Source organism: Corythoichthys intestinalis, chromosome 8 (assembly GCF_030265065.1).
Source record: "Corythoichthys intestinalis isolate RoL2023-P3 chromosome 8, ASM3026506v1, whole genome shotgun sequence".
NCBI classification, from domain to species: Eukaryota; Metazoa; Chordata; class Actinopteri; order Syngnathiformes; family Syngnathidae; genus Corythoichthys; species Corythoichthys intestinalis.
In genome coordinates, this window is record NC_080402.1 from 2,987,236 (window position 1) to 3,014,954 (window position 27,719).

The 27,719-nt window shown below is 41.2% G+C and overlaps 1 protein-coding gene across 2 annotated transcripts in view; it reads right to left on the reverse strand.

Moving 5' to 3' along the window:
* dclk2a (doublecortin-like kinase 2a) overlaps positions 1-27,121 on the reverse strand; it is a 52,011-nt gene extending 24,890 nt beyond the window's left edge. The window contains exons 1-2 of one of the 2 annotated variants that reach the window (XM_057844100.1): positions 26,468-27,121; positions 12,863-13,200 (exon numbers count right to left, since the gene is read on the reverse strand). In XM_057844100.1, the coding sequence (XP_057700083.1) occupies positions 12,863-13,200; positions 26,468-26,879 (750 nt within the window). In that variant the 5' untranslated portion in view covers positions 26,880-27,121. The remainder of the gene's footprint in view (positions 1-12,862; positions 13,201-26,467) is intronic. The other variant, XM_057844099.1, reaches the window with a different exon arrangement.
* Between the last annotated feature and the right edge of the window lie 598 nt (positions 27,122-27,719).

The window sequence follows — 27,719 nt, forward strand, 5'->3', positions numbered from 1 at the left end:
TTATAATTGGAATTTAAATCATATTTTGGGACAATATAGCCTACAACAATTTGGCAAAGGGCAGATGACGATAAATTACTCTCTGACAAATCTTTTGACTTTTACAGACGAAAACATTGAGTATTCGTCGACTATAACTTGATGAAGACGAACACAATTTGAAAGGACTAAAATATGACTAAGACTGATAAGTATTTTTGTCTTTCTCCTGATTGGCTGGAGAGATGGTACTGCATGATCAATCAATGAAACAGGATGTACCATCTTGCTTGCGAGGCTAAATCGTGATGGTACCGAGACGAATTTCTCAGCGGTTGATCTAAAAGCCAGCGCTTTAATCCCACACTTGGCCCTGAAAACTATCAGATGGCGGCTCCGTGCGTCGCCAACCTCACCTAATCTGTCTGAGGATACCGCCGTGTTGCGTTGGGCCTGAAGGTCAAGTGTGAAGACCGGATCAAAAGTTGTTAAAACTGCAAAATTCTGGTGACTCTCATCTAAAAAGCTGAGAGTGAGAACTGCTTACCCCTCAGATACCGTTGCAAAGTTCACCAATGCGTTTGGAACAAACAAGAGGCTTCATATTAACACTGGTCGAGTTGCGACAACCAATAAATTTGTTAAAAAGAAAATAAATCTGTCTTAATTTGGGTAAATTAAAGTATAAGCGCTGAAATCCCTCTAAAAATCGGTGCTGCATGTCAAAAAATTCGTTCCAGGGCACTTTTTCATGGAAGTCGGCCTCAAGATCTGTTCAAGCATGGTTCCCTTGAGACTTTTTCAAGCAGGAACTGTTACAAAATTGGGTTTTAGCTATAGATGCACGATAATATCGGTCACCGATAATTATCGGCCGATAATGGCAATTATGACGTCAGACAGATAATCCAGATAAAACGAAATTCAACCGATAATGCAATCTGATAATTATATACTTGATTTAGCCTCCAAATGTGTGCAAATTTTGTCCAATTCTGCTAGTTTTAAGGAGGTGTTTTTGCAGTGTAGTAATGTGATATATGTTAGGAATGGCTTACTTTTAAAGGCATTTTTGTGCAACTTGGGTGTTTACTCCCTAAGTCAGGGGTGGGCAAACTGGTCCTCGAGGGCCGCAGAGGGTCCTGGTCTTTGTGCCAACTGACCCAGCACAGATAGTTTAACCAATGCGGTTTCAGCAGAAATGCGAAGCACCTGACAGCAATCGACTGATTGCACTTGTAAAACAGCAGATTGGTGCAAAGGTGTCCTCTTAATGGGTTGCAACTAAAACCTGCACCCACTGTGGCCCTTTGTGGAATAGTTTGCCCACCCCTGCTCTAACTAATTGTTGCCAAAAGCTTACCATTACACAATGCCATTGCCATTGTTTAGATGTTGGAATTTACTACTTGTTCACATTTGATGTGGAAAAAAATAGCACTAAATTACAGTTTTTGCACAGTAACATTTCATCTTTGTATACTTTAACATTTTACATACATATTTGAATAGAATTATCGGCGTGACATTATCGGTTATCGTGTGGAAGGGGCAGGAAATTATCGGTTATCGATATCGGTTGAAAAATGTATTATCGTGCATCACTAGTTTTGGCAATTAATTTGGTAGATTACGCCTTTGATTGACTGCTAGACTTTTTACTAACTTAACATCTGTGCACAGTATATGTTAGAGGCAGTAGCCTACCATATCCAACTGTTTTTAGATGGAACTATCTAAAACAGAGAGGGAGGCTATCAAAGAGCAGATGTTCCAATTATCTCAACTCGAGCTCATTTCCGCAGTTTGTGGAGTTGTTTAACTTCCGACTTTGAGATACTGAGAACTAACACAACTGTATTCAGCCTGACTCCACCCTTACATGAATGCAGGGGCAGAAAAGCGATCGTATCTCTGACGGTGGCCAGATTTACGTTACTTGGCCTTTTAGAAATCAGGATTTTGGCAACAATTCCGTGACACAAGGCCACGAAAACGTTTAACAACGCTAGGGTGACCATATTTTGATTTCTAAAAAAGAGGACACTCAGCCCGGCCTCAAGATACTTGAATTTTACTCGAAGTTCACTCAAAGATGCCTATATCACTTTAATATATTTAAAGTGTGCCCCCTCACTCTGGATGGAAAAATGCAGTTTGAAAAAAAATAAATAATGACTTAAAAAAAAAAATATATATATATATATATATATATATAATGCAGACCCATAGAAATGTAGTCCGGTCAATACACATACACACAGTAGGCTATGTGCCAACTAAACATTTTTATAAATTATTATCACGACAATTGTCCTTGACAAATTGTTATTCCCATTCAATTGATGTTCTCATTCAATGTTCTAGATTGCACACAAACAAAACCCGAAATAAACTGACTAACTATTCAATCAGCATGTTTCCAAACGTAGCAGTTCAAAACTACGTTTCCCATAATGCCTAGCGCGGTTTAGCTTACTGATAGCTAGCTGAGGCAAAAATCAAACTTTGCTATAAAAGTTTACAATCATCGGCAGCGCGCCGATGCGACACCAAACGGGATTTTACAGTCAAAGCTCTGACAGAAGTCAACAGTTGCCATTATATACGTATTTATCATTAAAAAAAATAAAAAATAAAAAATTCTGGCATTATGGCCAAATCGTCAACCCAGTAGATGGCAGTAATGCCTCATGATAGGGGTAAACTGCCAACAAAAACAAGAAGAACTACTACTTCCCTCCATTCTCGTAGGAGCCATGTCAACTGCTGCCACCCAGCGGTCGGAGGGATTCTCTTCAAATTGGTCCCGTGAAAAATCATAAAAAACGGACATTTTAATGAATTTATAAAACCCGGCCAGACCACGAGGACACTACGTGAAAGTAGGACTTGTCCGTGCAAAAGAGGACGTTTGGTCACCCTAAACAACGCAAATATGCTCATATTGCTGTGTCAGTGTGTCACTTAGGCGGCAGAGACACAGACCGGGGAATACAGCGGAGAGTAATCTAAACAGCACAAAGGTCATTGCAGTGTTGTTTTCGTCAATGACGATGATAACGAAAATATTTCGTCAATGAACGATGACGAGATGATGACGAGCTTAAATTGTGTTTTGGGAGACACACACAATGAGATGACCCCCAGTTTTCATCTGATGAGAGCGAGACAAAAATGCACAATAGTTGGAGTCACATGTTCACAATGTGTGACCTTTAATGTGTAGTTAGCCAGCACCGTAACAATGTCTGGCTGTGTCACTCATGTGATGTGCTGCCCCCCCAGTAACTGTACCGGAGTAAATGTAAAGCATTGCTACACACCTCTGGCGACAGGGCCATACCAGCCAAAACAGACGAATAGAGTTTCTTTCCAAGAGCTGCCACGAAACTCAACTGAAGTATGGACTAAATTCACGCAGTGATTGCACTGCTAATGCCACAGCATTGTCACATGCATCTACTGGTGCACGATAATTATTGGTCCGATAATAGGAATTATGACGTCATCCCGATAAATCCAATAACATTATTAATAGGAACGATAATATGTACTGTGCTCGCTTTACAGTTTACACACTAGTATGGGTTTGCGGGGCATTGCTGCCACCTGCTGGTCAGAATAATTCGCAGCATCTATTTTTTGTTACGGTAGTTTGGTTCATTCACTTACACATTGCGGTGTCCAGCGGTAGCATTGACAATCGTGAATGCTTTCTGTTACATTTCCGCCTCGGAAATATATGTAAGTATTTTATGTTTACTATAACATATGGATGTGCAATATATGCTTACTTCTGTGGTGAAGGGTCATATGTACAAAACTTCCTAAGTTGTTGTGTTATAGAAGCCAGCCAATGCTTTAGTAGCTCAAGCTAGTGTGCTATGTTATACATATGTATAATAGTTGTGAATATAAGTGTATTGTGCAGTTTGTTGTATATTGAGTATTGAATATGTGTATTTTCTGTTGTACTTTCACAATATTAAAACGAGTGTCTTCCCATAAAAGCAAGAAAACACCAAGCCTTGTGGTTTATGGAAGTGCATTCATTCTTAGCTGGCTGTCGGGCAGTGCAGAAGTGAAACGCACTGTTTTGTTCATGTCATTATGAAAAATCTGATGAGATCAAAGGCAAATCTATGTTGAATCCAGCACTATTTTTTTTTTACCTCCAGGTGTTCAAAAACTCAGGTTATACTTAAAAAAAAAAAATAATAATAATAATATTGGTTATCGATATCGGTATCGGCTTTGAGGAGCAGGTAGTTATCGTTATTGGTATCGGTTTCAAAAAACGGATATCGTGCACCCCTACATGCATCACAATCAGTAATATGTTCTCAGACATCTGTCTCAATCCGAGAAATCAACATGGCTCCCAAGAAGATTAGTGCAGGTGGTGAAAAAAGTAAAAATGAGACGTGTGGTATGCGCGTCAGTGAACTGTCTCAATGATACGGCCGACGATACTAATTATTATGATTAATTTGTAACATAGGCAAAGAAATTGCCAGCTTGGTCAATTTTTTAATCATTTATTTCAGAACTTGTGCAACACAACACGGCTACTGTCCGCCCTAGCTGAAGCAAACAACAACATGAAAAGAGAAAGTAAAAACTCTACTGCACCTCCCTCACTCTGTCGTCAGTCACACGGTGCGTTCAGGAACAGCATGCAAAACACAACCGCCACATTACATTTACATTATTAATATTGATTATATTATCATTATTACGATTTGTATTTATAATTTATTTGTTTTGCTATGTGTAATTCTACATGCAGTATTTAGTAAAGATTTAGCGTAGGTTTTTGGGCTGCTGAACAAATTAACTAGGGGTGTCAAACGATTAAAATTTTTAATGGAGTTAATTACAGCTTAAAAATGAATTAATCGTAATTAATCGCAATTCAAACCATCTATAAAATATGCCATATTTTTCTGTAAATTATTGTTGGAATGGAAAGATAAGACACAAGATGGATATATACATTCAACATACGGTACATAAGTACTGTATTTCTTTATTATAACAATAAATCAACAAGATGACATTACCATTATTAACATTCTGTTAAAGTGATCCATGGATAGAAAGACTTGTAGTTCTCAAAAGATAAATGTTAGTAAAAGGTAAAGAAATTTTATATTAAAACCTCTCTTAATGTTTTTCTTTTAATAAAATTTGTAAAATTTTCAATCAAAAAACAAACTAGTAGCCCGCCATTGTTGAGGTCAATAATTACTTACACAATGCTCATGGGTGCTGAAGACTATATAATCTGTCCCACCCAAGCTCCAGCAGAGGGCGGCAAAACTCCAAAAAACACAACAAGTACACCCTTCACTGTCCTGTCATTTTAATCTGTTTGAGCGGGGCATTTGTGTGTTAATTGTAGAGGTGTGCAAAATTTCTGATTCTTAGATTATTCGCGATTTGGCCGTGGAAGATTCGAGAACGATTCACAAACATCCAAATTCCGATTATTGAAATATGCAAAATAAAGCGGAAACACAACACACTCAGCGCGCCGCGCGGTCTTCGGGACAATGAGGAACGGAGCGACAGTAGCTAAACCATGCTTCTCATTACCCGGCCCCTCGGGTAATGGCAATGCTCAACTCACGGCTCTTGCTCAACTCATGCCACGAGATAAAAAAACAAAACAACACACCAGACTGCTGCCGAAAAGCTGCTACAAAGTACATCCACATAATGTTACGGTAGATATCATTTATATAGCACTAGATGCAAAATAGATTCGGTAGCGTTAGCAGCACAGCTACAAAAAGCTAGATGCGGGCGTAGTAAACGGCCGCCATCTTAAAGCAGTACACTTCCCTGCAAGGCTGTTGTAGCGAACCTTCCAAGCAAACCTAATTAACGTTTTATCTAAAATACTCCTAAATCGGTAAAATATTGACTTGAATCTATCTTTAAAATAGTTTTAAAACTTTCACATGTCGAAAGTAGACAAAAGGGAAATTATGGAATGACGGGAGCAATTTTAACAACTTTAACGGTTGATTCACAACATTAAAATAATTGAATGTAGTTTAAAGCTGCTGAATGGGGACTAGAGTTTTTTATTTACTGTTATTTTTGTATATTTTTTTACTGCTATATGTTAACTTGACACTGAAATAGTAGTTTGGTTTAGCCTGAGAGTATTTTTGAACAATTTTGGAACTAATGTACAAAACCTTAAAAAAAAAAAAAAAAAAAAAAAAAAAAAGGAGGGGGGTGCATCAATAATCGTTTTATAATCGAATCGGAGCCCCTGAATCGTAATCGTAATCGAATCGTTAGATGCCCAAAGATTCACAGCTCTAGTTAATTGCGTCAAATATTTTAACATGATTAAAAAATTAATTACCGCCCATTAACGCGATAATTTTGACAGCCCTAAAATTAACTGAATTATAATGTATTCTTATGGGAAAATACCGCTCGACATACGACAGTTTCGACTTACAAACCAGGTCCTTGAATGAATAAAATTCATATCTAGAGGTACAACTGTATCTGTACCATTCAATCTGGCATGCCTTGCTAGGTTATTTATCACCATCAGTGGCAGCCAATGAGTTAACATTCATGTCTGAAGAGGAGAAGTCAACACAGAGCAGTATTGTGCGCAAACACATGCGCGCGGCACCTGACAGCTGAGCTTCCAGCTTGGTGGGCTAATTATCCGGTGGTGGCATAGAGCGAGGGGGCACGTGCATGTGACACTGTGCTACTGTTTGGGTGTGCGTTGTGGGCGGGGCGGGGCGGGATGGCGCCCGCAGGCCGCTTGGCTGGAAGCTGTGGTTACATTTTTTTTGTCAGGGGGAGCAGATGGCAGGCCGTGGCTGGGGGGGTCGGGCCTCAGATGGTGGGTTGTGTTTATGGGTAAGCACTTTCCAGGAAAATAAAAGCAGACTTTGGACTCTGTGGGTTAAGCCGATAGGCTAATGAATCTAGTTTACTGTACATAGTATGTATGAGGACACATTATTTGGAAGTTATTACTCTGTTCTATTTTTTCAATCTTTGGCTCCCATTGATGACAATAGACGTCCATCATCCATACAATTCGGATTGGGAAGGTAAAAAGTCAATTCTTTTCAGGGTCGGTGATTATTTGTTGCAGGCTTCTCTGTCAGCCCTCCCAGTCCAAAAGAATTGGACGTCTATCACCATCAATGGCAGTGAACGAGCTTTAACTGTTCAATCACAAAACAATGATTATTTAGTACTATTATCTAAAGCAACACTAGGCAACTTTTCAACCTTTATAAAATATTTTCATAAAATTTATGATTTGTCGTCGACTGACAACTAGTTGAATGACACCTTTTATATCTTGAGGGGGTCTGTATCGCAATCACCAGCACTAATTAACTTGAAACCCTGCCACACACACACAAAACAAAAAAAAACACTACAAATGTGCTGACTGCTTTACGACATACGTCACTTTACCCTTTCCCCATTCATTATAAAGACTTAAGTCGATGGTAACGCTTTGGCGCGAATTCTGCAAAGATGGCAGAGCAACAAGAGACAAAAAAATTTGTCTGAGGCGGAAAAAGAAAGGGAGGCTACCAGATATACAGAATAAACTGCTTTCACTCGCTGGCGTGACGCCCCCCACCAACCGAACTCGTCAGCGCTGACGAGTTCTTGTGTAGTGGGTAGGTTAGCCACAGAAAGCCTCATGGTTGCTAACCTTCATATGCTACTGTTTAGCCACAACTGGATTCATTACCTTATTACTTTTCATCCTTCAGACAGCTGCTGGAAACAGAAATGTTGTTTAATCCATATGCAGGCGACCGTCATGATTTTACGACACTATGCGGGTGTGCGCTGGTCCTCATGAGAAATGCAGTCTTCCATAAGGCAAAACTCTACTGCTTTTGTCCACCGGCGTGGCTAAAATCGACCAAAATGGAAAAGTTACCAAGTGTTGCTTTAATATCTATTATCTTATTATTAATCATTATATTTATTTTACATATTTAAAATATATAAACATGCACAGGTTGTGCCCGGATTACGACGCATCCGGCTTACGTGATTTCGACTTTATTATGCCGGAAACTTGTCCGCTATTTTGTCTCCGTTTGTTTTTTTTTGTTTTTTTTCCCTCCGTCATTTTGTCGCCAGTTTTGATCTTTTTTTTTTTTTTTTAAATATTTCAACAATATGACGTATAATACTTGTTTTGGGATTATTTTAATGTTTAGGTGTTAGCTAGGGGTACTTGAAGGGTTAATTCTGATTTACCTGGAAAATCAGGTTACTTTGCCAGCATAGGAAGGGAACTAGTTCGTAACCTGGGGACTACCTGTGAATACTTTTAAAAAGGATCAACTAGATGAATTAATCAATATATTTTAAAAAATTGGGGTGGGAAAATGGCAGTGTGTGAACTTCAAATTGTTCAAACAAAAAATAAATAAGAATACAACTAAAAATGTAAATTTTAAAAACAAAGTTTTAATAAAATTTACAAAAATAAATGACTAAAAAAGATTTCAAATGTTTTTATTCAAACAAAATAGAAATTATAATAGGATTAGAAAGATAAAACTAATAACTAAAAGTGTAAATACAAATTTTAATAATGATAAGAATAAAAACAATAAAAAGTGTTAATTCTTGATGCAATTTTTTGTTCACACACACACACAATTTTTTTTTTTTTTAAATTAAATAAATATTAATTGAAAATTAATTTTGAAAAAATAGTAAATAAATATACTCCTATGACATTCTATATTGTTGGTCCCATTAGTTCAACTTGAATTATGAGTCGCAGATGGATGGATTACAACCAATGTGGGGGTGAGATAAAACGAGGTGGGCGTCAACCTAACTGGCACACATGACAGAAGGCTCAAATGCGTATTAATTAGTGTCTTGTTGACGTGACTGTGGCGTGTAATTGCGTGTGGGCCGGATTAAATGTGTTATAATTACCAAGACTGCTAACACAGCTGAAACTGATAAATCACTTTTTTTCCTGACATCCATCTGCTACTAAACTGCTCAAAACAGCGACCAACAGAAGCAGAAGGAAATAAACTCATTGGTTGCCATTGACGGTGCTATAGACGTCTAATCTATTTGAACAGCTCGTCTGTCAAAGTTCATTCGTAATAGTTGGAAACCTTTATTTATTCATTTTTGGAGTAAAGTTTTGTAATTTTTACAGACGAAAACATTTTTAGTAAGCTTTACTAAAACTAGACGAAATTAGTCTTGAGTTTTCGTCAACAAAAACTACATAAAGACAAACACAATTTGAGATGGCTAAAATATGACTAAGACTAATAAGTATTATCGTCCAAAAAAGACTAAGACGAAAATGAAAAGGGCTGCCAAAAACAACACTATATGAACACGTGTGGAAAAATGTATGTACTGGGCAAAAAAAAGGTGAAATAACTAAAAATATGTATAATATTCCAGTTTCTTCAAAGTAGCCACTCTTTGCTCTGAGTACTTTTTTGCACACTTTTGCCATTTTCCTAATGAGGTTCAAGAGGGAGTCACCAAAAATATTTTTTGACTTCACAGGTAATCCTTTTCAGGGTTGATTAGTGGAATTTATTGCTCAATCAATGGGGTTGAAACTTTGTTAGTGCTGCTTTGAATGAGGAGTGTCCAAACTTTTGGCCTGTATTGTATATATACTGTAATCTTCGGACTATAAGGCCCACCTGACTATAAGCAGCCACCCACCAAATTTGATGGCATTTCTTCATAGACAAGCCGCGCCGGACTATAAGCTGCAGCTGTCCTCACTGTATTATGGGAGATTTACACAAAAAGATATTAACCCTTGAGAGTCGAAGGACGCGCCGGCGCGTCCTCAGCGCACGTCGTCTTTGAAGCGCCCTCGCGTTTTAATTACGTCACCCACATGCCGTTGGTTGGTCTCGTTTTAAAGTGCGGAAGTTGCGGTTTACTCTCGTTGTTATTTGAAGTCAATCGACCAACTAAAACGTGAGATATTGTCATTTAAGTTTTATAGTTTTATTGTCCTCTCAAAAAAACATTAAAACGCTGCATGGATCATTTGTTTATGTCCATATTTCGATCATTTCTTGCCCTTTTTCAAAACGGAAGCCCCATGAAAAAAACACAAATCAAACGAACCCTTTCGAAGTCACAGTGGAAGCACAAAATGCGTTTTTTTTTCAAATAAATATAACTGCCGTGCGAGGTTCCACCGAACGAGAGGGAGGAGTGTTCTGAAGCGGCGAGATGGCGAGCGACGGCCGTTTGGATGAGCGAGCGACTTTGTGTGGCTTTGAGAATGAACGGAAAACTAAATTTAGCGCAAGCAATTGTGCTTTTTGATCAACTTGAGGAAGAGGATGGTCTAAATTCGTCATCATCGTCTTCTTCGGAAGAGTCCTCGAGTGAAGATAGTGACGGATTTGAACACGTGGGTGACGCCATCGACGAGCAGAGGTAAGCCAACTCACTTTTTTTTTTTATGCTGAAAAAGTTTCTTTTGAAAGTTTCTTTTGATATTGCAAGACAAAGTTAATTTTGATGCAATATAAGTGTGTGCTTGTGTATATAATCATAAAATGTGCATATCAGATCAAAGTCGTACGTGCACTGTGTGTATCCCAGGCAGGAATTTATAATTTGTGGTGTTCTTCTTTCTATATGAAGATTAGGGATGTAGCACATATTCATCAGCTATGGTATTCTTTCTATTGTCATACATATAGATTTCCATTATTATTTATTGCTGTATATATTTTTATTTTATACTTTATTATTTTCATAAATACTGACTTTTTTTTTCATGTACATTTATAGTGACAATGAAAAATCTACATTCACTGCCCGAATGGAAAGAGGACGAGGGAGAAGGGGTCATCACGGAAGAGCGATGAGATGTCAGTGGAGGAGAGGCTGGAGAAGTCAGCGCGGCAGAAGCCGATCACCACTGGCTCAGCCTGCACCTGTGCCATGGAGCACAGAACAAGACACAGACACTGCCCCACAGTGCAGCCGGTTCACACCCCGGAAACCACCAGGACCTCAGGTGAATCGTGACCATGCATACACCCCAAAAGAACTTTTTGACCTGTTCTTCACCTCATCGACAATGATGAATATGTGCAAACACACAAACCAGTATGGCAGAGTCCGAAAAGAGATTGGGAAAAAGTTTGTGTGGACAGACACTACAGTGGAGGAGCTTGAAAAATTTATTGGACTCCTCTTGTACATGTCTTTGGTTTCACTTCCAACTGTGCAAGATTATTGGAAGGCAAGGAATTCCAGGACGAAACTGCTTTTCAGATTGGCATGCCTGAAAAAAATGTAACTTGTTTATTGTAAATATTTTTGAAAATACTTTTTTTCCCAATGTTATATATATATATATATTTTTCCCCCACAATCAGTCTTCTCAATTTGTGTATATAAATGTGTGTTCAAGAAGCTTGATTGTGTGTACATAGTTTTCATCAGGTGATGGGCCGCAATACCTAAACTCATAAAGAGATGGCCTCTAAACACTTTTTGTGTTAGATGGTATATATTTTTTCACTGTTCTTCACTGTTTGGTCTGCTGTATATAACCTGACTAGAGCATGTATAAAAGTTTCAAAACGGTTCGTTACGCATGTTTGGTTGTCAATTGGACATCAATATTAAAATTTTTCACAAAACGATTTTGGAATTTTTGGTCTTTTTGGGCCCAAAATGATGATTTATAATTGGTCAGTGAAGGAAACAACATTTTGGATATGAAGTTCAAGGTGTCACAAAAAAAGGGACCAAACCAGGCCATCGTAAACAATTCTTTCTTTGAAATATAAAGGCAACTTCAAAGGCATGCAAAATCAGACCAAATGGGCCCAGACCTTAAAGGGTTAACCGGTAACACTTTATTTGACAGTGGCGTCATAAGACTGCAATAAGACTGTCATATGACACTGTCATGACTCATGAGCATTACTGAATTCTTATGAAAGATGTTATTTAGTGTCATCCGGCAAATTATCACACTTCTGAATGGATATAAAAGATCCAAGCAGGACATAAATGGCGTTATCTGCAAAATATGCCGGATGACACTTAATGACATCTGTCATAAGCATGCATTCATTAATGCCCATGACAGTGTCATGTCATAATTATGATGGTGTTATGACAATCTTATGACGCTGCTGTCAAATAAAGTGTTATTTATTAATCCAAATTAATCAACAAATAATTCAAAATGAGGGAAAAAAGTAGCGGCTTACAGTCCGAAAATTACGGCACGCACACACACATTTTTAATAAACAAAAAAAAAAAACAACCAAAAAAAAAAACATAATTATTGTAATGTTTTTCGCAACTTTTTTTTATATTTTAAAATTATTTTTAAATAATATCTTAAAATTAAAAAAAAGGGGGAAAAAACTAAATATGCATTTTGATTTTTTAAAAATATTTTTCATATTGAAATACTATGAAGGCAAAAGAAATCCAATAAACTTCCTCTTTTTAGTTTAAAAAAATTATTTTTTAAATAAAACAGGAAAAACTGATTTGTATAGTCCTCAATGTTAGATGATTAGATGAAATATTTGCAAAAATTTGCTTTTGCTTTGGAAAATAATCATACGCTTAAACAAAAAACATAATATTCAACTTTTCCAACATAATTTCTGGTTCTAAAGCAAATTTACAGATTAAGTAAGCAAATTTACCGATTAAGTAATATAACAACAAATAACACATGCTCATTTTTAAGCCTACGAGTCGACTCATCCCAAAAATAATCTTTGATCAGTCAACAATCAAAACAATCCTTTGTAGCATCCCTTCTTAACAATTAATTAGACATAGAACCAAAATGCTCACCTGTTTGCCTTGCAGTGTGTACAACCTCTTGACGGCACCAGAGTCCAGCTTGATGGCTTCCGTGATATCGGTGAGCACCTGCTCGAAGGAGTGCGCAGTCTTCCTGTTGAGCAGGACGCGCACAGCCTTCCGCGGTTTGACGCCGCTTCGGACTACCGTCACCAGTTTGGGCTTGATGAAGTCTTTGGGCTCGCGTTGATGCTCGCCCCTGGGCGAGAGCAGCGACGACAGGGAGCGCGACGTGCCCGTCTTGCTACCCACGGCCCAGTTTGGGTTGACGTTCTTGGTGTAGTCCACGCGTCGGAAGGGCTCGTTGGAGGCGCACACGTAACTTTCGCCTGGAGAGGGGGAAGAAATTAGAGATTTAGGGTGAATGTTTCCAACCACAAGTTCACCAAACTAGTGAAGAACGGTGTTAAGAACATGAACCAAGAAGCATTTGAATGATTTTATTTCCTATAATGCTTGTCTTGAGGAACTGGAGACTCATTGGTAGTAAATCAAACAGGGTTCAGGAAAGATGTTTTGGGGCTTAGGAAAGGAAATCCGAGAACACCCGCAAGAGAACGGAGAGTCTTTAATTGTGGGAGAGACTTGCAAACCGCAGTTCCACTACCAGGTTGGTCTTGTAGTTAGCGCAACCACCTCATAGTTCAGAGGTCATGGGTTCAAATATACAGTGGAACCTCAAAATGTTAAAGTATTCATTCCAGAGTCGCTTTCATTTCGTATAATACTGTATTGGCCCGAATATAAGACGGCTCTGATTATAAGACGACCCCCTCTTTTACAAGACTTAAGTTTGAAAAAAAGACTTTTTTGAACGCCAAATTAATTTTTATTAGGGCTGTCAAAATTATCGCGTTAACGGGTGGTAATCAATTTTTTAAATTAATCACGTTAAAATATTTGACGCAATTAACGCACATGCCCCGCTCAAACAGATTAAAATGACAGCACAGTGCAATGCCAACTTGTTACTTGTGTTTTTTGGAGTTTTGTCGCCCTCTGCTGGCGCTTGGGTGTGACTGAATTTATGGGCCTAAGCACCCATGAGCATTGTGTAATTATTGACACCAACAATGGCGGGCAACTAGTTTATTTTTTGATTGAAAATTTTTACAAATTTTATTAAAATGAAAACATTAAGAGGGGTTTAAATATAAAATTTCTATAACTTGTACTAACATTTATCTTTTAAGAACTACAAGTCTTTCTATCCATGGATTGCTTTAACAGAATGTTAATAATGTTAATGCCATCTTGTTGATTTATTGTTATAATAAACAAATACAGTACTTATGTACCGTATGTTGAATGTATATATCCATCTTGTGTCTTATCTTTCCATTCCAACAATAATTTACATAAAAATATGGCATATTTAATAGATGGTTTGAATTGAGATTAATTACGATTAATTAATTTTTAAGCTGAAATTAACTCGATTAAAAATTTTAATCGTTTGACAGCCCTAATTTTTTATACAGAAAATAATTACAGTACATCCGAAACAAATGATTATAACAATATATTTGCGAGAGAAAGCATGTTATTTTGCCTCATTCAAATCTTAATATCGGAACATATAAATATGTAAACTAAAGTGCAATCACATTCGTAAATGAATGGCTTCTGGTTTTTTGAAATGTAAATAAGCCAATCTATTGTGATAAAACAACAAAATTGCAATAACTGCATTAACCATCAAAGTCTAACTAACTGTAGTCTTGAAACAAATTTGAATAAGGAAAAACATTGCAATAAAATAATGCAAACTGGTTAAACTTGAGAGTAGCTGAGTTCTGTCATGAGAGAACATCGCTTCAATGATATCTGGCGCCATCTAGCGTCGTGAATGGGGAGAGTAGCTAAGCTGTTTCATGACAGAACATCGCTTCAATGATATCTGCCGCCATCTAGCGTCGTGAATGGGTATAATGTCTAGACCATGAATATAAGACGACCCCATCTTTTTCAGTGTTATTTCAATGCAAAAAACACCGTCTTATATTCGGGCCAATACGGTATATCACATTTTGAATGTAAATCACTTAATTCGTTCCAAGCTCGACTAAAACACTGTAGTGACCAGTACCTCCCCTCAACATAATTCACCCACGGAACTAATGTGGGAGAGGTTGTGTTCCGGAGGGGAAATCTTTGACATGGGGCTTCCGGGTCAGAGGGACTAGAAACATGTGCAGCTGACACACGACATCCAGACTCGTTTTGCCAACCCAGACTCACTAACATCATCTGCAACAGTGGTGACCCTGACATCTGCCTCGCCGAAGTCTACAAGGCATTTTACGAACTTTAAACGAAATGGCAAAATGCTGCGAACTGGGTATTATTGATGATGCCACAAGGTGTCTACGCTCGTGTACTTGACGGCGGTCAGAGCTCAGGGTTTTGTTGTCTTTCCGTGGACAAGTGTGCGGGGCTCAAGGCGCATCTTCTCAGGCTCTGAACCATCATGCGCATTCATGACTTCAACGATGGCCGAGGTGCCCGTCACGAAAGCCCTACTGTCCGAGGTTCCTGTCATCAACGACGGCACTTCCGCCCCGGTTCCTTGCAGTCATGCTCCCGTCCCAGTGACCATAACGCCACAGCTCAACGTTCCTGGTTCATCTCAGGCGCTTTGGCTCCGGCGCTGCTCGACGGCGTCACGTCCTTTCCTGGTCCGCCAGACGACACCCGCTCCTGCTCCCGCCCGTGTCCTTTGACCAGACATCACCATGTTCGGTCTTGGTCTTCCTGACAACGCTGAAGATAAGAACCTGTGCCTTCGTCTCACACCTCCACTAACATCGCTCCGTGCCAGCGTCTATGGATGCCGCCGCTGGCCTCGCTCCAGTGCCTGCGCCTCCGGAAGTCTCCGGTGTCGGTCCTTTGCCAGCGCCTGCGAACACCACCGCCGACGTCTCTCCTGTTTTGCCATCTCTAGTCGACGAGGATGTCGTTTCAACTCCGGTTCCGCAGTTTCAGTCACTCCTGCTACGTCTGGTCGACGGGGTTCGTTCCACCAGTCGCCCGCGTCCCCAGCCACGGCTGGGCAATTCCGACCCCCGCGCCTGTCGCTCTTGTCTCTGGATTCGACTGGGCGGCACTGCTCGTCGCGCTTCTCATCCTCGTCCCCAGCCTGGCCATCCACTCATTCGTCCTGCTCGGTCCTCTGCCACCTGGCGCCCCGAGCATCCGCCTGATCGGTCTGTTCGGTTGGGTTACGCCTGTCTTTGACGCGAGGTTTCTGGGTCAGAGGGACGCCACATTAGACCCAATTCTGTGTATCAAATGCAACTGCTTAGCACAGCACAATAAAATTTGGCAATGGTTCGTCTGCCATCTTGGGATTGTTGATTTTGAATAGCATGCGCGCTGTACTTCCGATTCCAAGGATGCCCTGCGTGTACCGTCACAGTTTGGAGAATCACAGCTCCACACTGTAACACTGCACATAAAGTAGCAATAGCGCACCATGCTCTGGTTGCATTCACGAACGAAGCAGGGTGCGCTTAAAGCAGACCGAGACCAATTTTTAGCGGACCAGAGTTCGTTTGTTTGGTCCGGACTCGAGTTCGGGTGCGCATTCACATTTACAAAATGAAGCGGACTATCTGAGAAAAAGAACTGTTAGGTCGGTTTAAGACGGACCTCACAGTGCGAGTGTGAAAGCGCCCTAAAAGGCTAATCAACTTTGCCAGATGACAAATCTAACGAACAAACAAAAGATTCCCAAATCAGGAGATCACCAAGCATTAACATGTTCCTCATTAAAAAGCCAAGTATCAAACCACTACGTGAACAAAAGACCTCGTCTCTGCACTGCTGAGCTGTGGCTGGCTTTCACCCAACGCAAGATTTATCTGCCAGCATTCCATTCGGGGAGTGGACACGCAAATGTTTCCCCCTCAGAACAAACACAGACGTCTAACACTTGTGTTGTAGCAATACGGCACTAAAATGACGTCAATGGTGTAAGGCAGGGGTGTCCAGACCGGTCCTCAAGTGTCCGATGTGTGCCCTGGTTTTTGTTCCAACCAATCGAGCACAGGCAGTTTAAACAATGAAGCTTCTGCTAAAATAAGCAGCACCTGACTGCAGTCAACTGATTACACTTGTAAGACACCAGATTGGTGAAAATGTGTCATCCTGTTTTGTTGGATCCACATTCAGCACCCGCTGCAGCCCTCAAATGAATACATGACATGAGCACCTCGCCTTACGAGCGATGCGTCCCGGTAGGGCACATACGAGCATCTCACCTCAACAGAATCCATCTATCTACCCTACTCTTGCGTCATCCCTGATGTCTAATTTTGCATCGAAGTGCACCCAAAGCATTTGTGCTTACAAGTGAACATTAACCATGGAAAAAGACAACCAAAGACAGTGATGAGGGGAAAGATATGGAAGTGCAGAGCTGCCAGTTTCTAGCAGAGCTTTCTCATTTTAACGTATTGACAACTCGCTTCAACCTATTGCTAACCAAGTTTAATGTATTGCTAACCACGTTTTAACGTATTGCTAACATCGTTTCAACGTATTGCTACCCTCGTTTCAACGTATTGCTTACCACATTTTAACGTATTGCTAACCTCGTTTCAACGTATTGCTAACCTCGTTTTAACATATTGACAACTCGTTTCAACCTATTGTTAACCTCATTTAAACCTATTGCTAACCACGTTTCAACGTATTGCTAACCACGTTTCAACGTATTGACAACTCGTTTCAACCTATTGCTGACCTCGTTTCAACCCATTGCTAACCTCATTTTAACATATTGCTTACCTCGTTTTAAGGTATTGCTTACCTCGTTTTAAGGTATTGCTAACCTCGTTTTAACGTTTTGCTGACGTCATTTTAACGTATTGCTTACCTCGTTTTAAGGTATTGCTAACCTCGTTTTAACGTTTTGCTGACGTCATTTTAACGTATTGCTGACGTCATTTTAACGTATTGATGACCTCATTTTAACGTATTGATGACCTCATTTTAACGTATTGACAACTCGTTTCAACATATTGACAACTCGTTTCAACATATTGACAATTCGTTTCAACATATTGACAATTCGATTCAACCTATTGAAAACTCGTTTCAACCTATTGAAAACTCGTTTCAACCTATTGCTATCCTCGTTTCAACGTATTGCTAACCTCATTTCGACGTATTGCTAACCTCGTTTTAACGTATCGCTAACCTCTTTTTAACGTAGTGCCAACCTTGTTTCCACGTATTGGGGAAATTGTTTCAACGTGTAGTTCGTGGTGAAGGCTAAATGCTAAAAACATGACCTTTTCCTAGGTTCCTCAAGTTTTGGGCATGCGCAGTTGTACTCAGCTACGGAAGCGGCTCTCGATCACGTTATCATAAGCATGTCGCATTCGAGGAAGGTGGGAAGTCGGTGTTTTCCCAACTTCTGGCCAGGAAAAATATTATTGGAACGCCACTCGAACTGGGAGATTAGTTAAATGTTCGATGGGATTATATAAATCATAATATTCCAAGGTCTAGTTTAAGATATACATAACTTACTTTTTATAGGAAAGACTAGCTAAGTTTAGGGCTCAAACCCGTTTAGTTATGTTTAGAGTGAATCATGGGTCATCAGGTTGTTAACTAAAAGGTGTAACATGTATATGGGCATGTCCCCCATAATCAAAATATCTATTCATTCCTACATATAACGGTTAGGATCATTGAAAGCAGGTGGCGCTGTTGGCAGCTGACAAACGCTTGATCTGATTGGTCGTTGAAAGCAGTGGGCATGGTTGGTGGATGACGAATGCTTGATCTGATTGGTCGTTGAAAGCAGTGGGCATGGTTGGCAGATGACAAACAATTGATCTGATTGGTTGTTGAAAGCAGAGTTGGGGTGCGGTTGGCTTGTACTATATGCCGCATCTGGACCCTTCTCGAACCAGGCACTTTTCATGTGACATTATACCTTGCCAAGGTAACGGTACCAGCTATGGTTGCAGATTTCCCTTTTAAAAAGATCCAATTATTAACAAATCGCGTAATAAAAGCATGTATTAGCATGTAGCTACTAGTTGCGCTTGTGTGGTCAGATACAATCACAACGCATTTTTAAGTAGGCACCTTTACATGAGCACATTACAACTCCACAGCCAAATATATAGCTTGAATCATGTGATACGCAGGCCCCCGAACTGTTTGGGCACCCGGACAGTTTGCGTACCTACACCGGCACATCCGATCAATCTGACGCTGATCAGGTGATGTGCGTGGGGAAAGCAGTTTAATCCTTTGAAACCCACATCTAAAGAGAGTCTATGAAATCCAGACCAGCATATTTGCTGATGCGTGCCAAGAAAAGAGCTTTTAACAAGGCCATTGTCACAAGGTCTCCCTTGATACTTGACTTCATTCAGCTTGCTAATTATACAGCTAGGCCACAGAAGGGGACAGGGGACGACTCAGCAGCTAGCATTTAACTGATGAATCAGTAGGACCGTCCTAGAATATGGTCACACTCTTCTGTAAGGACTAGTGACAAGTCTGTTCCCATGGGGTGCAAGGATGTCAGGTGCAGCTAAGGGATGTGACGCCCACCTAAGGGGAAATGGACTTATGTCCTAATATGGACGACAGATGCGGTCAAAAGCAGATGGGATGCACAAATTGGTTTGAAACACGAGGTACTACCGAAAAAAAAAGCGACGTGACAACCTGATTTTAGTCCAGGAGTCAATTGTTCTTTACTTAAAACCCTGCCTTTCAGGCATTAAAATTTTAAATATTGATTCCAAACTTCTGTCAGCAATAAACTGTTCACTAACTGACTTGGAAGTTGGAACCGTACGACTCAGCAGCTAGCATTTAACTCATGAATTGGTAGGACAGTCCTAGAATATGGTCACACTCTTCAGTCAGCCTCCCTTTCCTAACAAAAGTCCGCTAGTTTAAATGATACAAATGCTAACATATTTACAATTCTCATAGCAAATCACTCACAAGTAACTCCACAAACTGTAGCTGTAAACTTAATCACAAATGCATATACAAACATATACGGTGCATCACAAAAGTGAGTAAACCCCTCGCATTTCTGCAGATATTTAAGTATATATTTTCATGGGACAACTCTGACAAAATGACAGTTTGACACGATGAAAAGTAGTCTGTGTGCAGCTTATATAATAGAGTTCATTTATTTTCCCCTCAAAATAACTCAAAATATAGCCATTAATATCTAAACCCCTGGCAACAAATGTGAGTACACCCCATAGAAACTACATCCCTATACTGTATGTCCAAATTGAGTACTGCTTGTAATTTTCCCTCCAAAAGGTCATGTGACTCGCTAGTGTTACTAGGTCCAGGTGTGCATAGGGAGCAGATGTGTTCAAATTTGTAGTGCAGCTCTCACACTCTCATAGTGGTCACTGAAAGTTCCAACGTGGCACCATATGGCAAAGAACTCTCTGAGAATTTTAAAAGACGTATTGTTGCGGTACATGAAGATGGCCAAGGCTACAAGAAGATTGCCAACACCCTGAAACTGAGCTGCAGCCCAGTTGCTAAGATCATCCAGTGTTTTAAAAGAGCAGGGTCCACTCAGAACAGGCCTCGGGTTGGTCGTCCAAAGAAGCTGAGCGCACGTGCTGAGCGTCGCATCCAAATGCATTCTTTGAAAGATCGTCGCAGGAGCGCTGTCAGCAGTGCTGCAGAGATTGAAGAGGTGGGGGGTTAGCCTGTTAGTGCTCAGACCATACACCACACTCTACATCAAATTGGTGTGCACGGCTGTCACCCCAGGAGGAAGCCTCTTCGAAAGATGGTACACAAGAAAGCCCGCAAACAGTTTGCTGACGACATGTCAACAAAGCACATGGATTATTGGAACCATGTCCTATGGTCCGATGAGACGAAGATTAATTTGCTTGGTTCCCTCCCCACACATCACGGTGCTGGGTGATGGCCGCCAGTCGGGAACCTGGCAGCCACAGTAATAGGGTGGTAGGTGGGTCCCACACTTTTTCCATATGGCGTGGCTCCTGGGGTGTGGCCTCACTTCTGCCTGGGCTGCCGGCCGAGAGAGTGGGTTGGGGGGTCGGGGCTCCGATCTTGCATCGCCCCGTGGCTGTTCCTGGGCGTTCACCTGCCTCCGCCTCCCCCTCTCTTCTCTGGCTGGGCATCCGCCCTGCGCTCCGTCGCGGGTCGCTGGCTGGGCGCCGGTGTATCAGCGGGGTGTCGCCTGCACCGGCGGGGGGACCCTGCCTTGCCTGGGGCTTGGTGGGCCGCTGGGGGTCCCGTGGCGTGCTGTGCCGGTTGGGGGGCTGCGGCTGTGGCTCGTGGCCCGGGTGGGCGGGCGGGGGTGGGGGTAGGCGTGGGGTTGGTGACGCGTCCCCTCCGGCCATCCCTGAAGGCTGGTTGATGGGTGCGCAGGTGGCCCGGGGGACCACCCTGGGGTCCCGGAGGGGGGGACGGCTCCTTTGCTGGGCTGCGGGAGGAGGGATGGGCTGCGCCCCGGCCCCCCGCCCGCCCTCCCTCCCCGGGCTGGCTGGGTGGGGGCCGTGGCCCTGGGTTGGCGCACGCGCGGCTTCTCCGCCCGTCTGCGCGGCTGTCGCGCGCCCGGTGGGGCTTGCGTGCTGCTGGATGTGGTAGGGCATGCTTGGGTTGGGGGTCCCGGTGCCGGGATTGGCGATGTGGCGGCGTGGGGTTGGTCGCCAACGGGCTTACACTCATAAGAGATTCACACAATTACTGGGTTCTAGATCACAGAACTGATTTGTGTACACTCTACCCCTTTCAATCACTTGGCTTATAGGCTTATAGACACCCCCACCCCCATCTCCCTCTTTCACTGGCCAATAGGCCCCCATATGGTGTAAACCGGAATTACATCTCGCTGACGATAGCACCAGCATATTAGTAACTAGTCTAGTTGTTCAATGTATTTCTTGTGTTGTTTGTGTATGTGTTTCTTTTCTTTCTTCTTTTGTATTTCTTTTCTTCTGTCCCCCCATAATCCCTTCCTGTTCGCTGTTTTGTCATAATAAAAAGGTATTTTGAATGATCACAATGGGAGTATGTCAGACTCTCAATGTGAAACATTAAAACTGTTCAGACTATCCGGGCACTTAGACTTCCATTCTCTGTGTCAAACAGCTGAACAGGAAAGGTTTAAAAAATAATAATAATAAACAAATAAAAAATAAAAAAATTTGTTTGGTTCCGATGGTCTCGAGCATGTGTGGCGTCGACCAGCTGAGGAGTACAAAGATAAGTGTGTCATGCCTACAGTCAAGCATGGTGGTGGGAACGTCATGGCCCTGGGCTGTATGAGTGCTGCAGGTGTTGGAGAGCTACATTCCATTGAAAGAAACATGAACTCCAACATGTGCTGTGAAATACTGCAGCAGAGCATGATCCCCTCCCTCCAGAAACTGGGTCGCAGGGCAGTGTCCCAGGATGACAATGACCCCAAACATACCTCCAAAATGACCACTGCTTTACTGAAGAGGGTAAAGGTGATGGACTGAACAAGCATGTCTCCAGACTTGAACACAATAGAACATCTTTGGGGGATCCTCAAGCGGAAGGTGGAGGTGCGCAAAGTCTCAAATATCCGGCAACGTCGTCATGGAGGAGTGGAAGAGTATTCCAGTGGCAACCTGTGAAGCTCTGGTCAACTCCATGCCCAGGAGAGTAAAGGCACTTCTGGATAACAGTGGATGGCCATACAAAATATTGACAGTTGACATGTTGTACGCACTGTATGTTAATATTGACAACTTACACTAAGGGTACTCACTTTTGTTGCCGGGGTTTCGATATTAATGGCTATATTTTGAGTTATTTTGAGGGGGAAATAAATTAACTATTATATAAGCTGCACACAGACTACTTTTCATTGAGTCAAAGTATCATTTTGTCAGCGTTGTCCCATGAAAAGATATACTTAAATATCTGCAGAAATGTGAGAGGTGTACTCACTTTTGTGATACACTGTATTAGCAGAAACAACTTACAGCCTTATGTCGGCCAAACCAGAGCGCAGCTATCCTTTATCCATGTCAGACGACCAGTGTTGTTAATCTTACTGAAAAAAAAGTAATTAATTATAGTTACAAATTACTTCTCCCAAAAAGTAATTGCGTTAGTAACTCAATTACCTGAATGTAAGAGTAATTAGTTACTTGGCAAAGTAATTGGTGATAATTACTTTTTTTTTTCCCCCCTCAAAAAAAAAAAAAAAAACATTGGCCACACTATGTGAAGATTTTTGTGAAGGTTTTTGGTACAATTTACCCTATACCCTGAATCAAATGTTAAAAGTTGTTAAAATTGCTCCCATTATTGCATTAGTTCCCTTCTCTCTACTTTCGACATATGAAAGTTTTAAAACTGTTTCATCATTTAAAGATAGATTCAAGTAAGGTTTTGCCGATTAAGAAGTATTTTAGATAAAAAGTTACTTAGGTTCGCTAGGAAGGTTCTCTACAACAGAGCCGTCCTAAAAAGTCTACTGCTTTAAGTTGGCGGCTGTCTAGTAACGCATTTAGTGCCATCTCTGTCATTTTGCATCTAGTTATATCTATATACAGTACATGTGATATCTACCATGTCTACCATATCTACCATAACATGCGGGCGTAGTTTGTAGGCTATCGGCTACAACATGTATTATTGGAGCTACCTAGCATCGAGTTTGCTCGGCGTCACAACTTTCTTGCCTCCTCCCCACTCCTGCTCTGCTCTGTCGTCTCGGTGAGTCCGTCTCCCTCTGACTTTTCGACCAATATCGTAACGCATAGTAACGCATGCCTTTCCGTCCTCAGTAACGGTAACGGCGTTGCCAAGATGAGAAAAGTAATTAATTAGATTACCCACTACTGAAAAAAATAACGCCGTTATATTGTAACGCCGTTATTAACAACACTGCAGACGACTAAGTCTCAGTCAAACAAGGCGACAGTACAGCCAGACCCAACGCTGCCACCAGAGGGCAGTCCATCCTCCATCATTAAACAAAACACAATACTTTTGGACTTTTTGGATGGTTATTTTGGGGTACTTAAAAAGGTTCACTAGCGTAGGAACGGAACTTGTTCGTAACTCCTGGACTAGCTGTATATCTCAATACCCAATCTTCTTCTCCCGAGCCAAATTCCGTTTCCGGACAAAAATTTGGTGATTGATCGAATAAACGTGCAGCCCAATTATACTTGTAATTCCAGTTTTAAACAGGAATTTGGGGATTTTGGTTTCAAGCAGCCATTTTGAGAGAATCTTAATGTGAGCTGAGCATGGCAAGGGTACAGTCTTGCTGCTTTAATTGCTCATAATTCCGTTCGAAACTTAATTAGTTTGACACTAAAATGTTATTTCCCCAGTGCATTTCATCCTCCACCAGTCCGGTGCTTTCTCAATTACAAAGTTTTCATCGATTTTACAAGCTGAACTTGCTTTTATGGTTGGGATTTTAGTAGTGAAACCTCTGGACTGTAATAAAAAAAGACATTAAAGAGTTCAAAAAGAGAGACGATAGGCCAACTTAGCAAGCACTTGTCCTCATTCCTGTCGCTGGAGTTGGCATTTTTCACACGCCTCAGCAGTTTTCTCCAATGGAGGCTTGTCGGTGGATCGTTTGTGTTGGAACCCAACAGAGAGCAATTCACTGACAACTGGGTGGGATTACTGAACTAAAACAACCAAGACAAAACTGAATAGCATTTGATTCATCACTTAGTTCTCATGCTATGCTATCATATTGCAACGTGACATTACAGCAAAAAATGGCAATCAATCTTCACCAAAATGTACGTGAACATATCTACTTAAAGTGCCTGTGACACAAAATAGCATGTCTATTTCATATTACACGCGGTATCTGAATGAAATGGACCGTTTGGATGTGTGTGGAAGCGATCGATATACACTACCGTTCAAAAGTTTGGGGTCACTTACAGATTTCCTCCTTTTTGAAAGAAAAGCAGGTTTTTTTCAATGGAAATAACATTAAACTAATCAGAAAAACACTCTATACATTATTAATGTGGTAAATGACTATTCTAGCTGGAAACGTCCTGTTTTAATGCAATATCTATGTATTTTTTTAAAGAGGCCCATTTACAGCAAACATCACTCCAGTGTTCTAATGGTACATTGTGCCTGCTAGTTGCCTTAGAAGGATAATAGATGATTAGAAAACCTTGTGCAATTATGTTGGCACATTTAAAAACAGTTTAGGTGGTTAGAGAAGCTATAAAACAGATCTTCCTTTGAGCTAGTTGGGTATCTGGAGCATCACCTTTGTGGGTTTGATTAAACTCTCAAAATGGCCAGAAAAAGAAAACTTTCACATGAAACTTGACAATCTATTCTTAGAAATCAATGCTATTCCATAAGAGAAAATGCCAAGAAATGGAAGATTTCCTGTAACACCGTATTAAACCGTATGCAATGATCCCAATATTTGACACAATACAAAACACGATGTTTACTCACTTCCTCATAAGTCAAATGGTCCCACAGCTGACTTGTTTTGACCAATCTCGGGGTGAACGGGAACCTTTAAAACCCAAAAAGGCTCACACGCCTCTCCCTGGTGCAGCAACAAAACCCTGCAGCACATTTGGCTGGCGTGATGCAAAAAAAAAAAAAAATTAATCCGCAAAATCAGATGAATCCGCAGTCCATCTGCATGCTATAAAGCAATGCTGTATTGTGAAACGCTGACCCGGGTGACGTCACATTCGCATTCGTCCTAAACTAGGGTGACCATATTTTGATTTCCAAAAAAGAGGACACTCAGCCCGGCCTCAAGATACTTGAATTTTAATCGAAGTTCACTCAAAGATGCCTATATCACTTTAATATATTTAAAGTGTGCCCCCTCACTCTGGATGGAAAAATGCTGTTTGAAACAACAATGCGACACCAAACGGGATTTTACGGTCAAAGCTCCGACAGAAGTCAACAGTTGCCATTGCATACGTATTTATCGTAAAAAAAAATTTCAGGCATTTGGACAAATCGTCAACCCAGAAGCTGGCGGTAATGCCTCATGCTAGGGGTAAACTAAACGGCCAACAAAAACAAGAAGAACTACTCCTTCCCTCCCTACTACGAGGAGCCATGTCATCGCAGGCAGGTGCTGCCACCCAGCGGCTGGAGGGATTCTCTTCAAATTGGTCCCATCAAAATTCATAAAAACCGGACATTTTTATGAATTTATAAAACCCGCCCGGACGACGAGGATACTACGTGAAAGTAGGACTTGTCCGGGCAAAAGAGGACGTTAGGTCACCCTATCCTAAACCCGAGACTGAAGCCGGAAGTCACTCATTTTCATGGCGCGGGATTCAAAAATTGAATAAATAAAACGATCGCTTCCACACACATCCAAGCAGTCCATTTCATTCAGGAGCATAAAACACAGCGTGAAATTTGAAATAAACATGCTTTTTGGTGTCATACGCACTTTTAAGTTCAAATGATTGGACGCCTGACGGAAAACTACAGTTCTAATTGGGTGTGGGGCATTCCATCCAAGTTGTCAATCTCCATGTCATTGTTTATTGTGACGTATGCTTGTTTTCTCTCACGTTATGATCAGCTTACCCTCCACTAGGTCGTCCAGGCTGCTGATCTTCCTTCCCCCATCCAGGGCGTACAAAGTCCGAACCCCCTGCGGCAGGTTGACGTTATCCGACAAGGAGCGCGTGAGCTCCATGAGCAGCGCGTCCATGGAACGGAAACGGTCGGCTGACACAGCGTAAACAAGCCCCTTGAAGTATTTATCTCCATTTCGGTAAAAACGTACTTTCCTAGCTTTTTTCTCCGACGTCAGCGACTGCAAAGTTCGAGTCCGGTAGAAGCTGCAGTGAGCGCTATGCGCCGGGCTGGGCGTCGCTCCAGCGCCCCGGGAGGAGCCGCCTCCCCCGGCGTGGGAGCCCGGACCTCTCGGGGTCCGGTTCGGCTTGCTCTCGCGTTCCTCGAAGTGTTCGAATTCGATACTCCTGCTGAGGGACATGTCGTTGTCTTCTTCGCTTCAGTTGTGTTGAAGTAAACCCAACTATTTTTAAATGGTTCGGCTAGCTAGACGTAAACTAGCAACAAAACGAGTCCAGTCGTTTGAGCATCGCGGTTTTTCTAAAGTTGTTCGAACTTCGAATCAAACTTGAACGAGCTCGAGTAGAACTCCATCCGTTTGCTCCAGCTGACGTCGAACTGTCAAATCAATGAATGCATGGAGCACCAGTGAGGGAGGAAGGGAAGACCTTAAGTCGCTGGGTCCTAACGTACGACAGTTGAAAACAATGAAACAACCGCTGTAGCATCATTTCTTTCAATCGTGGTGCAGGGGCGTCACTAGACCGAATAGAATACTGGGGCACTGACGAGCGAGTGATTAAAAAAAAAAAAAAAAAATTTTTAGCACTTATCTATAAAAAAAAAAGTTATAAATTGTACTTTAAACTAAAACAATGCCCTGCGATTGGCTGGCAACCAGTTCAGGGTGTACCCTGCCTACTGCCCGTAGTTAGCTGGGATAGGCTCCAGCACCTCTGCGACCCTCGTGAGGAAAAAGCTGCATGGAAAATGAATGAATGAATGGATGAAAACTAAAACAAATCAAACCAAAATACATGTTTCTGTAAAAAGTGACTTTGTTTTTAAATGATCAGTATTCAAAATCAAAATTGGCACCATGGGTGTCGCCAGACATATTTTACTTGTGCATGTGCCCCAGTATAAATTTCACTGGTAAAAAATAAAAAAATAAAAAAAATAAAAACAACTTTGGAGTCTTAAATCTACATAGCATAATCTATAGAATGTGCCTATTTAATGTGGTCATATTACTCTATTC